At 56.5% G+C, this 14,986-nt stretch overlaps 2 protein-coding genes across 3 annotated transcripts in view; both read right to left on the reverse strand.

Annotated features, from left to right (window-relative positions):
- Nucleotides 1-757: 757 nt before the first annotated feature.
- On the reverse strand, nucleotides 758-13,689 carry CCDC97 (coiled-coil domain containing 97). The gene is made up of 5 exons (XM_049621990.1): nucleotides 10,845-13,689; nucleotides 7,264-7,719; nucleotides 5,386-5,661; nucleotides 4,817-4,946; nucleotides 758-2,987 (listed from the first exon to the last, which is right to left on the reverse strand). The coding sequence occupies exons 1-5, from the start codon at nucleotides 10,888-10,890 to the stop codon at nucleotides 2,867-2,869; spliced, it is 1,029 nt and encodes a 342-aa protein (XP_049477947.1). The 5' UTR covers nucleotides 10,891-13,689; the 3' UTR covers nucleotides 758-2,866.
- Nucleotides 13,690-13,703: 14 nt separating this feature from the next.
- The window catches only part of HNRNPUL1 (heterogeneous nuclear ribonucleoprotein U like 1), a 35,199-nt gene continuing 33,916 nt past the window's right edge, over nucleotides 13,704-14,986 (reverse strand). For both annotated transcript variants that reach the window (XM_049621987.1, XM_049621988.1), the window contains exons 15-16: nucleotides 14,864-14,986; nucleotides 13,704-14,322 (exon numbers count right to left, since the gene is read on the reverse strand). In XM_049621987.1, coding sequence (XP_049477944.1) covers nucleotides 14,206-14,322; nucleotides 14,864-14,986 — 240 coding nt within the window. In that variant the 3' untranslated portion in view covers nucleotides 13,704-14,205. The remainder of the gene's footprint in view (nucleotides 14,323-14,863) is intronic.

Genomic DNA, 14,986 nt, shown 5'->3' on the forward strand with positions numbered 1-14,986 from the left:
TCTGGATGAGGGTGCAGCGGTGACCCTTCATCCTGGGCTCCCAGGGGCCACCAGTGACCCTCTGACCTGGACATCCCCACTGGGCTTCCCAGGGTCTGGGAGACAGAGAAGAGGGGCCAGCTGACAGGGGGTGAGGGGGCAGGCCAGGGACCACAGGGAGAGGGGGAAATGGGGCGGAGACTCCGGACGAATGGTCACACAGGCTAAGGGACCAGTGTATAGGGATGAGCAGGAGGGAGGTGAGAGGGGTGGCAGTGGCCCTGGGCAGGGCTGGCGGGGGGAAGAGTGTAGGGCTGACAAGCGAGGTGGGAGGTGATGGGAGATTCGGGCGGGCTGCCAGAGGCACAGAGGCAGAAGAGAAGGCAGAGGAGAGGAGAGAGAGAGGGAGAGGGGTGGCGGTGGGAGGGACAGGATGCGAGGGCAGGACACGCAGAAGGGTCAGATGGGGGTGCGGGTGGCAGCCGGCACAGCCCAGCCAGGAGGACAGACAGGAGACGGGGTGGGGGCCGGATGCCCACGGAGGGGCTCTCCCCCAGCGGGTCCTCCCTCCCTGACTCAGCCTCTCCGCCTGCCTCGACCGAGGGCTGGGGGGCGGAGGGACAGTCACCTCTGGCTCCTCAGGGTCCAGTGGCAGCTGCGGGGGCCGTGCCGGGGGGTGTGTCTCCCACAGTCCCTCCTGACTGGCCCCACCTCTGTCTCAGCTGCAGACGCTCCCGCCTCCACCATCTGACTAACCCTAATTCTGACTCAACTGCTGTGGTCTCTCATCACTTTTTATTATGTAACAAATCTATGTATGGCAAAGTATATCACAAACAGCGTTAAGGATCAAATGACAGACTGATGAAAACTGCACACCTCACTCGGGGCTGCTCCCTGGCTTAGAGAAGTCCTCTGACTGTGGGCACACGCGCACACACACACACACACACACACACACGTGTACCCGAGGGACAAACGTCTTCCATCCTCTGGCTTTCAGGTTTTCCAAGGGCGAGTCTGGCCGGCCAATCGGGGGTCTTCTCTGGGAGCCAGGGCATTGCTACTGGCAGGACGTGAGGAGTAGGACCGCCGTGATGGTTCTGGTCCAGGTGCTGACTTACACACCATCGAGATGATTCCAAGCCCGTGTGCAGCATGGTGCCAAGCATGTGGGGAGGGCCCCAAAGCATTAGCTGCCGGTATCACCCTCGACAGCTGTCTCTTCATGACCTTTCTGAGCAAGTCCGTGCGTCTGTCTGCTCCCAGTGGCCCTGACAGCTAACACACAGGCTAGAATGGTCTCTAGGACCTGTGAAGTTCTAGACCTGGCTTTTTGTCAGTGGCCGTGAGCCCTCGAGCAAGTAACATTCCCCTTCTGGCCCCCTCCCCTCACCTCACTTATGAAATGGAGCGGAGTCCCTAGTTCACGGGGTTGTTTGGAGAATTCCATGGGGCATCAGGCCCATCAGGCCTGGAATAGGACAGAACTGCTCAGTGACCGGAAGTTTCCTCGTTTAATGGTCTGTGTGAATGTCCCTCGGCCTCTAGGCTAGCTCTCACTTTCTGTGTCTGGCTCTAGTTCTGGCTGACCCAGAGGGCAGAGCTGAGGCCCAGGGGTCAAGGGCTGTGGTCCCGGGAGGCCTTGGGGGTCTCCCCCTTTCTCCGGGCCATATGCCTGAGGTGGTTGTGTCTTCAGGCCTGGCTATGGCAGGGTGTCACCATGCTGGCTCACAGGAGTGAAGGGTCCCCAGGCCCTATCTCTCTGACCTGTGTGGCCTGTACCCCCTTGCCAACAGCTGACCCCTTCTGTGTGTGTGTGTGTGTGTGTGTGTGTGTCTACTGAGGGAGCATGAACCGGGTATGGGGGCATGGGAAGGCAGGACGCCTGGGTTCCCACAGGCCAAGTGGCTGAGTCACCAAGAGGCCATCTGGCTCCCATTAGCCCAGGGCAGCGGGGGGCTCTGTGGGGCGGGCCCTGTGGCCAGCTGGGGGCAGGGATGCTGGGGCAGGCTGTGTGTGTGGGATGACTCAGGACCCATGATAACAGCCTGTGCGTATTTGGGGAGTGTAAACAGGAGAGGGAGAAGGAGGTGGAGGAAGTGAAGGAAGGGAAAATTGTGGCCAGGCAGAGGGGCTGGCCGGTGGGGCTGAAGGAGAGAGCCCCCCTCCCCACGCCCCTCCCTCCACACCCAAGCTCGCAGGCCCATGGCCCCAGTGCTGCCCCACACCCCCCTCCCAAGCCTGGGTCCTGAAGGAGAGGTGGGAGCTGGTAGCCTCCCTGGTGAGGCTCCTTCCTCAGCAGCCAGGCTGGGGTTTGGGGGGAGACAACACTGAAACCAGAGAGAGGCTGAGAGGCTGAGAGGCAGAGGGCAGAGGCAGGCGGCATGGAGGCTGATAGATGGGGGCGTGTGGGCAGGAAGCACCAGAGGCCCAGGGTGAAGTTGAAGGAGGCAAGAGCCCACCAGTACAGAGCTGGACAAGCAGGCGGGGCCCGGGGGCTCACGACCCCGCACTGCGCTCCGGCACTGACCTGGCCGGCTCCAGCTACAAAGAGCCCCGCTGGCCTCCATCAGGGGGAGGATGTTCAGCCTGAGCCCGGTCGTGGGAACAGAGGCCAAGGCACACAGAGGGGAGAGAGAGAAGGCCAGAGAGGAAAAAGACAGTGACGCATAGAAGGAGGAAAGGAATGGAGAAAAAGCCAGTGAGAGAGACAGTGAGACAGACCTGGATCAGGGAAGGAGAGTGGGGGAAGGTAGGGAGCCCTGCACACAGAGGGGGCAGGGGCGGGGCCGGGACGGCACCAGAGCCAGCGAGGCTGGGGTTGTGGGGCGGCTGCCCTGCTGTCCCCTAGAGGAAGTCACGGGCAGGGTGGGCGGCGTGGCCGTCAGTCCCCATCCAGCTCTGGGCTGGGTGCCTCCTCGGGCTCCTCCGCGTCGAAGTACCTCTCCTCCTCATCCCGCGCCACGATGTCTAGGTTGTCAAAGTCGGGGTTGTCATCCACAGTGCTGTGGGGGGAGGGGCTGTCAGGGGCCGGCTCTGCCCCCTCCCACCCCAGCCTCCCTGCTTCTCACCCTCTGGAGGAGCCCGGGGGTGGAGGGGCCCTCCAAGATCCCAGGCCATATGCGGCTATAAATCGGAGTTAACCTGGGGCGGGGAGGGGGGGGAGGTGCATGGAGTCTCTCAGGGCTTCAAATGAAGTCTTCCAAGCAGATTTTACATAAAAACTTCTGGTTTCTCTCAAAAAGCTGGAAGATGTGGTGACAGGCCAACTCACATTCCCTGGAGTGGTTCTCAACTAGGAAGCATCTGCCCCTCAGGTGACATTTGGGGATAAAAGTGCAGACGTTTTGGTTGTCACACCTAGGGAGGCTCTCACTGGTGCCCAGGCACCGGACACCAGGGATGCTACTCGACACCCTGCTGCTCACAGGACAATGAGCACAAAGAATCATCTGGCCCGAGAAAGGTCAACAGTGCTGAGAAATGTCTGCCCTGGGCGCATGTGATCCTAAATTGTGAAGAGGACCCCTGGCTGTGCTCTGAGCTCTCCCGTGACCCCCACCATACTCCCTTGGGTGCAGGAAGCCCTGTCTGATCCGGCCCGCCACCTCTGAGGAGACCCGCCTGCTCCTCGCCCCTCGCGATCTGCTCTAGCCACCCCTGTCCCATTGCTGTTCCTCTGATCCGCCTCAGGGTCCTTGCACCGGCTATCTCCCCTGCCAGGAACACTCTGACCCCAGGTATTTATGTCGCTTACCCCTCACATCCTGCAAGTCTTTGCCGAAATGTCATCTGCTCAGAGAGCCTATGCTGGCCCCCTCATCACTACCTCCCACCCCTCTGCCCCTCGACCCTGCTTTAATTTTCTTCATGGCCCTGGCAGCACCAGATGCTAAATACTTCTTTTGCTTCCTCACTAAACTGGGTCCCCTTTCAGGGCACGGAACCCTCTTGTCAGCTTTGCTTGCTGCTTTATCCCCACAGTCTGGACACAGCAGGTGCTTAGCCCCACAGTGGTGGGGACCCACTGGCCCTGCTGCCCAGCAGCTGCCCTCCAGGGGAGAACAGGTGCCAGTCCCCGCTCGTCTCTATTCCTCAGGCCAGGCCCCATTTCCTCATGGGCACCCGGCTTTCTGAGGGCTCCCTGCGGCCTAGGCATTCTGCACCCCGCTCTGTGTGGGAACTCGGGCCGGGAGGCTCCACCCCAGCTGGAAGCACATCAGCCAGGCTCGCCTCTGGAGGTGGGGGGGTACCCTAGATCAGGCCATCGTGCGCCCCACAGCTGGTGAGGGTCGGCTTGCCGGGGCTGGGTCTGAAGCTGGGCATCGGCTGTCACACCCACAAGGCGAGACTGCTTCAGCTGTCAGAGCCTTTTATCTTTGATTCTGACCCTTCACTCTTCTGTGTTCTTTTCCCTGATGGCAAAATCCTTTCTAAAGCAGTGGCTGTGTGTCTCGCCCAGGGTTACAGTGTGGACATCAACAAGCAGCACCACAGCAGCGGCCACCGCAGGTCTCTCCCTGCCAGGGGTGATTTCCTGTAGCACCAGGGGGTCTGGGGGCCTGAAGCGGCGGTGCCCGGAGGACACCTGGGGGGGCTCGGGGCGGTGTCATCCTTCTAGATCACCGCTGCTCACCCGAATGGAAATATTTCAACGTCTTATCAAATTTGAGCTGTCAGCCTTGTTCGGTCCCTTCTTTAGGTGAGGGGACTGAGGCCCAGAGGTGGAAGAAGCTCGTTCAAGGTCACCCACTGATCCCTGGTTGATCTGAAACCCTTATGCCTGGGCCGAGGGCTGTGGAGTGCCAGGCTTGGGGAGGGGGGCACGAATCACCTGTAGTCAAAGTCCCCGTCCTTGCCGTCCAGGAAGTGCTGGTGCATCCGGCTGGTGAACTCTTCCCGCAGGATCAGCCTCTCTTCCGAGTCAGGGACCCAGGCCTCTGAGTCTTTGCCGGGGCTCGGGTCTGTGGGGGCAGACACCCTCAGTGGGGGGATGGGACGGGTGCCCTTGGGTACGTGCTGAACACACACCCACAAAGAGCTGCTTCCTCTGTGCTGGTGGCACCGGGAACGCGGTGGTGACCAAGACAGCCCCGGTCCTGCCCTCCTGGGGCACACACTGAACACAGGAGGACAATATAGCACTCTGGAGACTGTAGAGCTGGGTCAGGACCTGCTACCTGAAGGGTGGGGAAGGGAAGGCATTCTTGGCAGAGGGAACAACATGAGTAATGGCCTGGAGGTGAGTGATGACTCCTTGGTGCCTTTGAGGAGCAGGGGGGCGGGGGGCAGAGATGCTGGAGAGGCTGGGAGAGCCTGGGCACTCGGGGCAAGCAGGGGAGGGGGTCTGACCTTGCAGGTCGGGGGGCCCAAGCCTCGGGCCTCCCCGGTACTGGCCCTCACCTTCCTCATCGCTGTCCTCCTCCTCCTCCTCCTCCTCCAGGCAGGCCTCCTCCTCCTCCTGCTGTCGGAGCAGCCGTTGCTGCAGCTCCCGCTCCTCGCAGGACTGGAGCAGCAGGTCAGAGAGCGGGCAGGCGGTGCCGGGGGCGCCGGGCTCAGGCAGCCGGTGGGCTGGGGCGCGGGCACTGAGCTCCTCCTGGGTTAGGTACTGCCCAATGTACTGCTCGTACAGCAGCGGGGCCCGGAACCGCATCTGCTCGTCACTGAAGTACTCGCCACCTGCACGGAGACGGGGGGGTCTGCGCGTGAGGCTGGGGCCCGGGTGCGGGGTGAGCACGTCTGAGCACATGTGTCCATAATCGGGCTTGTAGGAAGCCGTGGACGCGTGAGTGCAAGCATGTGCATGCATGTTCTGACACGCAGGAAAATCTGCCGAGGCCCGAGGTCACGTGGCCACAAGTACTCACGCATGCGTCTGAGCATGCGCATAAGCAGGCCGGTATGTGCATGTGTCCTTGCACGTGTAAGCATGTGTGTGCAATCAGGCCATGTACATCCTGGCCCCCAAGGCACCGGTGGTCCGGGGCCTGTGCACCACTATGCCTGGGCAGAGTGCACACACACCTGCCCGTGGGTGTGTGTGCAGGGTCACACGGGTGTACGTGCCCTCCTGCAGGTGCCAGGAGTGTGGCTGGGAGTGGGTGTGCGGGGCTCTACAGGCAGGGGTACCGCACACAGAAGCCAGGATGTAGGTTATGTGTACCTGTCTGTGAGCACAGCAGGATGTGCCAGAGGTGGGCGTCCCGGTGGTCTTCCAGACCCCGGCTCTCACCTGTTCCCAGAGTGCTCCTCTCTGCAGCCACCCCTCAGGTATGCTTGGCTTCCCCACCACCCCAAACCCGGGACCTTCGCATCTCTCCTGGCTGCCTGTTCCTGCAGGGGTGGCTCTGTCCCTCAGGAAACAGTTAAACCTGCTGGGTCCTTCCAACCCACCAGTCCCAGCCCTGCTTTCAGAGCCCAGGGTGAGAATGTGCCCAGAACCCTGGCCTCTGCAGCACTGGGGTCTGTGGCTATCCCTCTCTCTTACCCCATCTCCCTGTTTCTGGGATCTCCCACCATACTGTTTCTCTCCCTCTCCCTGGCTCTGTCAGCCTCTTTCCCTGGGTCTGTTTCTGCTTCTCTGCCTCTATCCACCAGTCTCTCTTGGACTCTGTGCCTGTCACCTCACCATTCATCCGTTCCGCCTCCCCCCGCCCCCTCCCCCGATCTCTAGCTTCACTCCCTGCCTGTCACTGCGCCCCACCCTCTCCATCTCCCTCGCTCTACGGCCTATGACCTCGCTCTTCTCCCTAACCAGAATCTTCACTCACTCTCCGCTTCATTTAGTTTCATCTTTCAACTTTAGTTCTGGTGTCTTTGGTCACAAAGATGCTTATAATTATGCCGTGGTCAAAACGGTCTCAGTGTTTTTCTTCGTGCCATCCACATGTGTGCCTTGTCTAAGCAGGCCTTTGTGTCCCCAGGGTCACAGACACACTCCCCTAGGTTTCCTCAGCACCTCTGTGTATGGTGTGAGGTAGGGATTACATTTTCCTGAGGGATGACCACTTACCACAGTGCAAGGTACTGTGTCCTCGGCGCACTGATCTGAAACGGCACTTGCGTCTTTACTAAATTCTGACCCTTCTCACTGCCTGTCCCATTCTCTTCCCATTTGTACTGATCTTCCTCATTGCTTCATATTTCTATTTCAAGCTCCCTGTGTCCCTGTCTCAAAACTTGTCTCCCAGGACCTCTGTCTGTTGTCTCTACTCTTGCATCCTTGTTTCTTGCTTCCTCTGCTTCAGTCTCCCCTCCTGCCCGGCCCACCTGGCCCCACACCTTGGATGAGCTCACGCAGGGCAGCGTAGCGCCGGTTACGCAGGCGGGTGCGCAGGGTGCGGGGTCGGGCGCTGCCCTGCCGGGCCACCTCGGCACAGTAGAAGTCTGCCCGATGGTCACCGCGCAAGTGGCCAAAGCAGGCCAGGTGCTCCTCACGGAGGCTCGTGCGGAAGCGCTCCAGGAACACCAGCGGCTTCTCATGGTACAGCTGGCCCAGGATGGCCACCTTCTCCTGCTCGGTCAGGTCAGGCTCGCCCTGCTGCTGGCTGCACACGGGCAGGCGGCTGGCGGCCACGGCACGCAGCATGGCACTCACCGCCGCATCCTCAACCCCAGGGGGGCCACCATTCGGGGCCTCTGGTGCTCCCTCTGCTGCTTTCACCTTGTCCTGGGGTCTGGGTGGGACAGGCGTCCAGCTCAGCTCCCCCCAGTGCCCAGTACTGGGCTCTGTGCAGCCTGTGGGGAGAGGGGAGATTTGTCAGTCCCGGGATGGGAAGGGAGGGGGCGGGGGAGGAGGGTGGGTGGAAAGGCCTAGATGCTCAGCCACTCATTTCACATTTACTGAGCACCTACTATATTCCGGGCACTGTTCAAGGTCCTAGAGATGCCACAGTAAGCACAAAGTTGACATTTTAGTGGGGGACACAGACAATGAGAAATATGATTACTGAAAACATGTGACATGTTAGCAAACGTAGTCTGTCGGGTGGTTCCAAGGACTATGGAGAAAAATAAAGAGGAAAGGCAGAAGGACTGGGGTTAGTGGGGGGCAGTCTACAATTTCAAATGGGGCAGAGAAGAACTTGCCAAAGAAGTGACATTTCAGTAGAGTCCTGAGGTGGTGAGGGACTGAGCTATGACAGTTTTGGAGGAAGAGAGTTCCAGGGAGTGGGAACAGCCAGTGCAAAGGCCCTGAGGCACAAGTGAGCTTGGTGTGTTTACTTGGTCCTTTACCACATTTATTGACTCACTCAATTCTTTGCCTTTTCACTTATTCACAAAATCACTAACACATGCACTAACTTGTTCACTCACTCCCCATCTCCTACCCATTCACACGTTGATCCAAAGACAATATGGGCGCTGGTAACAGGAAAGCTGAACTCTAGGCAAATCTTGTCGAGAGCTGTTTCTCAAAAGTTGTGGGACTGGAGCAAGGCTGAGCAAGCAGGAAATAAGACAAGACAGAAAATAGAGGCAACGCCTTTGGGCAGTTTGGCTGGTACAGGGAAGCGGGGGTGAGGGTTTACAGGTACAATGGGCTTCAGGGAGGGCTTTAATCATTGAGACCAGAGAAGACTGAGCCGGACCAGTCTTGCAGGGGATGTGCAGGAGGGGATGGGGCAGGGGTTGGAAAGATGCTCTGGGGGCTGAGTAGGCAAGCCACAGGGCTGAAGACCTGAGAGGTGGGATCTCATCTAGTTCAGGTCCAGGGTTCTGGTGTGGGGCTTGGTCAAACTGTCCCTGAGACAGAGTCATGGAGGAGGAACAGGTCTTGGGATATGGAACGTATCATGGGCACAGGGGACATCCAAGGGGAGACATCTAAGAGACTGCTAGAGGCTTCTCACAAGAAAAGTGCAGGGCTGGGGCCAGAGTTGTGAAGTCCATGGAGTCAAGACAAAACTAAAGCCAGAGGAAATGAGAGGTCATGGGGAGGGCATGGGAGTGTGTGAGGGCAAGAGAAGAGGGGGCTAGAAAGAGGCCTGACTCGGGAAGAGGACGTGCCCGTGAAGGAGACCATGACAGGCTACAAAAGGGGCCCCCGAAAGACAGCTGCGCCTTAATTCCTGGAGGCTGTGTTACTGCGTTTGGCCAAAAAAATGGGTCTCCAAAGGTGCGATGAAGTTAAGGCTCTTGGGACTGGGAGATTATCTTCGACTGGGGCCTAAATGCCACAATGAGTGTCTGTAAGACAGAGTCCGAGAGGGAGCCCGGACATTTGCAGAGAAGGGCCACGTGAAGACGGATAGAGGCAGACGCCTGAGTGATGTAGCCAGAAGCCAAAGAACGCCAGGAGCCATTAGAAGCTGGAAGAACCCCCGAGGGAGCCCTCCACGGTCCTGCTAACACCTTGATTTCTGCCTAGTGGTACCAATTTCAGGCCTCTGGCCTTCAAAACTGAGAGAATACATTTCTGTTGTTTTTAGCCCCCGAGCTTGTGGTCACTTGCTGCAGAGGCCATAGAAAACTGACAGAGGCTGAGCAGGAGGAGCCTGAGAGAAGGGAAGGAAATGGGAAAGAGCGGTGTCACCGAAACCGAGGGACAAGGTTCAAGAGCGATGGAGGAGTCAATGGCATTGAATTGTCCGAGCAGTCCAGTAGGAAAAGCCCTAAATGGGGTGACTCCGTTGAAGTACTCGGGGGAGGTCATTGGTGGCCTTGATCAGAGCAGTTTCTGAAGGTGAAAGCCAGACGGCAAGTGGATGGGAGGTAAGGAAATGGGAGACAGGTGTGGAGGACTCTTTGGAGAAGATACATGGTATCTGGAAGGTACATGGGATCAAAGGATAGACTTTAGGTTAAAACATTTTTTATTACGGAAAATTTCCAACATGCACAGATGTAGAGAAGACAACCAAAGTCCCCCCCCCCCCCCCCACATGGCCATCATCTAGCTTCAACAGTTACCAATTCTTGGCCAGTGATGCTTCAGCCAACTTCCCAACCGCTCCTCGCCCCATCTGGGATGACTCGGAAATACCGGGATGAAAATTTAAGATGAGCAAAATGAAAGCATTTTTATTTTTTTTAATGTTTATTTATTTGTTCTGAGAGAGAGAGATTGAAAGAGCGTGAAAACAGGAGGGGGCAGAGACAAGAGGGAGAGAGAGAGAATCCTAAGCAGGCTCCGCACAGTCAGCTCAGAGCCCAACGTGGGGGGAGGGGGCTGCATCTCACAAAGCCTGAGATCACAACCTGAGCAGAAATCAAGAGTTGGAGGCTTAACCCACTAAGCAATCCAGGTGCCCCCAAACTAAAGCATTTTAGATACGGAGGGGAAGGCATCAGAAGAATAAAGAGATTGAAAATGCAAAGGAAAGGGGGCGGGGGGGGGGGCAGCACAGAAATGGATTAAGGACCTGAGGCGGCAGATGGAACTGCGGACTTTGGGGGAAGGGGAATGAGAATGAAATGGGGAAGCTGTTTAAGTCTCGAATAAGCAAGACTTTGCATGGGACAGGAGGAGGGTGACCCTGGGGACAAGGAAAGGGTCAGTGTGACTTAGGGAAGGAGGTCATTTGAAAGGCAGGGTTGACTGGGACACTGGGACTTAGCCGGGACAGGGGACAGGTTTATGTTGACCTAAGAGTTAGCCTGGTAAGGAACCGGGCTAGCTTGGCACATGGAAACGGCTGGATTGGAACTTGAAAGAGGTTAATTTCAGGGGAGGGGATGGGGAAAAGCACTGCAGCTCGCAACAAGGGACGCATTAATCTGGACTAAGTGGCCACGCGGACTGGTAAACCCGAGAGCAGGTGTCTCCCTATAAAGAGTCCTCCTGCGAGCTCACGGGGAATCATTTCCCAGTGACACCATAGCCCCACCCTCCCGCCTCCTCCGAGTGGCCAGGACCTCACCTTCATCGGGTTCCCTCGCCGCCGCCGTGGTCGCCACGGTCTCCATCCTGATTCTCTATTACTTGTTAACCGCCGCGGCAGGCCCCGCACGCCAATTCTGGTCCCAAGTCCTCAGCGGCCACTTCCGGCCGAGCACACTCCTGGGTCCCGGTGCTCCGCCGAGTCCGAAACAACAGTTCCGGGCTGAAGGCGAACCTTCCTTTGCGCATGCGCGCCTCCCCCAGGTCCCGCCTCCTCGCAGCCAGGAAGGTTAAGGGCGCTGGAGTCAGGGGAGTCTCTTCCACTCTTCCTCTCCCACCCCTATCTGACCTGCTGCAGAATTGGACTGTCTGGAGGGATCTGAACCACTGTTCACTGCTCGAACTTCAAAGTCTGGCATGCTTACTTTTTGGATGGATAGTTGAATGGCCACCTTCCAGAGCCTCTTGAGGGTTTATGGTCTGGCTTTGACTCCAATCCATCCCCTTTGTGTCCTTCACCACCTCAAAGAATAACTAAGCTTGTCTCTTGCTTCTGGCATCACAGCCAGTCCCTGGCTAGCAGGAGATGGGCAGTGAGATCAGACAGAGCTTCCCACTGTGTTCCCAGGACCTTGGGAATTTGCAGATGTGGAGTGGGGACAACCTTGGTCCTGATCTGCTTGAGGTGTTGGGTAGGGACTCCTATTCAAGTGTGAGTTACCAACAAAGTAGGCAGACACCACGCAAGTGACTACCCTGAGTGGCCAGGGATCTTATGGGGTTGCCTACCCCAGCCTGGAGGGTCAGGGAAGGCATCCTTCCAGGAAGAGACACCCAAGCTGAGACCTGAACGACGAGCAGGACTTAAAACCACCGATCTAAAGTTCAGAGGAACAGCAAAAGATGAAGCCAGAGAGGTCACCAGGAGCCAGGCACACGGGTGGGGGTGGGGGGCTCATAAGCTGCACTAAGTAGCTTGAGCTCCTTTATCCTTCAGGTAGCAGGCAGGAGGGCATCAGGGTAAAGGACTAGAGGTAAGGGGGATCTGTGAGGAGGCTGGTGCAATGATCCAGACACTGTGGACAGGAGCAGGGGAATAACTTCCCATTGGCATTGCCAGGATAAGGGATCTGGAGGCCCATTTGCTACACAGCAGATGGGTGGAGACTACACTTAAGAGATTACCCAGAGAGGTCGGCAGAGGGTGCTGTTGCCCTACATGTGGACCTGCAAGGAAGGGGATTTCCCAGATGGGGGCCAAGGCCCTTCCTTCTGCTCTCCAGAATAGGCGGAGTGGGGGTAGGGGTACTGTAGGGTCCCTTTGAGCCCAACTAGCCACCAATCTTGGCTCCATCTCACATTCTAATGCCCCAGCCCCAATCTCAAAGCTGGTCAGCCTTCCTCCTGCCTTTTTGCAGCCTGTGTCCTATTCACAAGGCTCTGAGGTACTATAAGGGAAGGGGCTGAACTGGCCACTCCTGTGCCCCAGGACTGTCCCTCACAAGGGGCCAGGAATACCACATGTCCAGAGGGGATAAAGGAATGACTCCAGTTGTTGGGAAAGGAGGATACTAGGCCACAGAAATGCAATCAGAGTCTTTTACCCTGGCTATTTTTAAAATTGTTCTCTTGTCCAGCTCCCCTCACCAAACTCTCCACCTCCGGCTTTCACAGCTGACCACTTGGTGCTGTCACCATTTAGAAAGTCTGTGTTACCTCTGGACTGGGAGACCCATGAGAGTAGGGCTCAGGACTGCCTTGACCATGCTATATCCTCAGCACTGTCCAGAAAGAGTGAGGCACAGAGTGGGCACCGTGGAATTCCCACCGGCCTGGATCCAGAAGCACAGGCAGGAACCGTCCTAAGTCTAGCACCCAAGGCCGGGGCTGACGTGTCTGGGGAGTCACACCCAGTGATGACTCCCAACAGTCTACCCCTGGTCTCCATCCCATCAGCCCTACCTCATCCTCTGCCTAGGGACCTGCCATGCCTTCTACTCACAAATTCATGGAGAGATTTGGGACTGTCTGGTGTGTGAGGATCAGAAAAGAGCGGGGACCAGAGAACTACTTTAAAACTGAGTGCCCCAGTTTTAAGGGGGCATTCCCAGCACCAAAAATGGGGCCCAGCACATGAATCCCTCAATACGTGTTTAATAGATGAGCAAATAATGTCCCCCTGAAAAGGCCCCACCCCAATTAAAGGCCAACTGCAGTAACACTTCAGGGTTTCAACCCTGCTTCCTTCCTGCTAGGAGGTGCCATGTCATTTATTGAAAGAAAACAAAACAAAGCAAACACATTTCTTAATAAGTGCAGTTTGTTAAAATCCTGTTAAAACATATGGGTCAAGGGGAAGTAAAAATAATCAGAGGATCATTGTAGGAAAAACCTTTAGGTCTGGCACCTGGGAGACCTCTGGAGAGGAGGCAGTGGGAGAAATTTCATGTTCTGAAGGGAAGGAGCCCCCCAACCTCCCCTTCTTCCCTCTCACCCGCTTAATCCCACCAGAAACTACCAAGACGCCCGGAATAAAAGGTTTCAAGTTCAATAGTCACACTCTCTCCAAATACAAAAAGCAGTTACAATTCAACTCAACACAGAAGCTTGTGTGCAAAGTTACGGGAAACTGAGACATCGTATAAAAAGTTAGGTTAAAGATGATTCTATAGTTTTGTTTTGTGTGTTCTGTTTTGAGGGTGTGGCTCTTCCTCAGTCACCTGAACTCAGCAAAGAAATGGTTATCCTGATGAAGTATCGACAGCCACAGTAAAAAGAGAAATTCTAAAAATTAAAAAAAAAAAAAAAAAAAAAAAAAAAAAAAAAAAAAAAAAAAAAAATTACCAAAAAAAAATTTGTCACTAATTCCTCCCTCCCCATTTTTTTTTTTATTTTTAAGGGTGTGTTTGTTTTTTTTTTTTTAAGTTTTTGATTTTTTTTTTTTTTTTTCTTAAATCCTGAAAAGTAGACAGTAAAACAGCTCCTGGAAGAATTTACAACCAACTGCATGAGGGTGTGGGAAGCTGAGGGGGCTGGAGCAGGACTGGGACAGATGGGCAGAAGGGGCCCTCCCTCAGCCACTGCAGCCTCACTGTTTGACCAAGGGGCGGGGGGGGGGGGGGGATGTCGGCAAAAAGGGGGGGGGGGGGGGAAGAAGAGGAGAAGGGGAGGAAGAAGGGGACAAACAGAAAATAAAAGGTCACTGTTGCCTGTTTGAATCCAGAGAAAAATGCCTGGCCCTGTGTTGGGGAAGAAGCCCCTCAGAGGGGAGGCAGTGGGCTGAAAGGAGGCAGCCCTGGGATGACCCGTCCCCCAGCACCACAGGACCCAGTGGGGGTAGACGAGGGGGCCGAGGTGGGCGCTGGTGGAGGAAGCCGGCAGGGGCCTCCTGAGCACACCGGCTACTGTGTGCTTGTGCCTCCCTGTGTGTTCCCGGAGTAGCTCCCGTAGTCGTAGTTCCCGTAGTATGGTGGCCACTGGCCCTGGTTCTGATAGTACTGGTTCCACTGCTGGGCATACTGGAGAGAGAGACCAAGAGCACCAGGTTGTCCTTACCCAGACCCACATTTGGCTCCTGCCTTGACCCTACTCCCACCCAGGGCAGAGATGGGTCCCCTGATAGAGAAATCAAGGCACCTTGGGAGGACAAGTGGTTGACCTGATGCCACATGGATGGACAGTCAGGGACTAAAGCCCAGACCTCCTGGCTTGCCAACCTAATGTCCTTTCAGGTACAGCCAGATAGCCATATTCAAAACACTTACTAATAGCTATGATGGCCTAGCACCAACCCAGGGGTGTGGACACTGGCCATGGTGCTGAAGCAGGATTTGAAGGCCCCTGCTTTGTAGTTTGCTTGTTGCACTGGGAGGGGAGGTTCAGATCAGGTATTCAGCAGCTGGTACAGAAGTGTCCACCAAATGGAATGGCTACATCAGACAAATACTGGCCTGAGGCCAGCCCATCTTTTTAGGAATAAATACAGACTCCAGTCCAGGCCCCTGGAAGTCTCTTTAGCACACCCCCCCCCCACCCCCGTAGCCTGAGTCTGGCACCTACCTGCTGATACTGGTTATAGCTGGGCTGAGGATAGGTCTGTGCGGTGGGGGGCGGCGGTGGGGTGTAGGGAGCCGGGTTGTAGCCGCCATAGCTCCCATAGTTGTAGGCAGGCGGTGGTGGAGG

Source organism: Panthera uncia (genome assembly GCF_023721935.1).
Source record: "Panthera uncia isolate 11264 chromosome E2 unlocalized genomic scaffold, Puncia_PCG_1.0 HiC_scaffold_19, whole genome shotgun sequence".
Taxonomy (NCBI): Eukaryota; Metazoa; Chordata; class Mammalia; order Carnivora; family Felidae; genus Panthera; species Panthera uncia.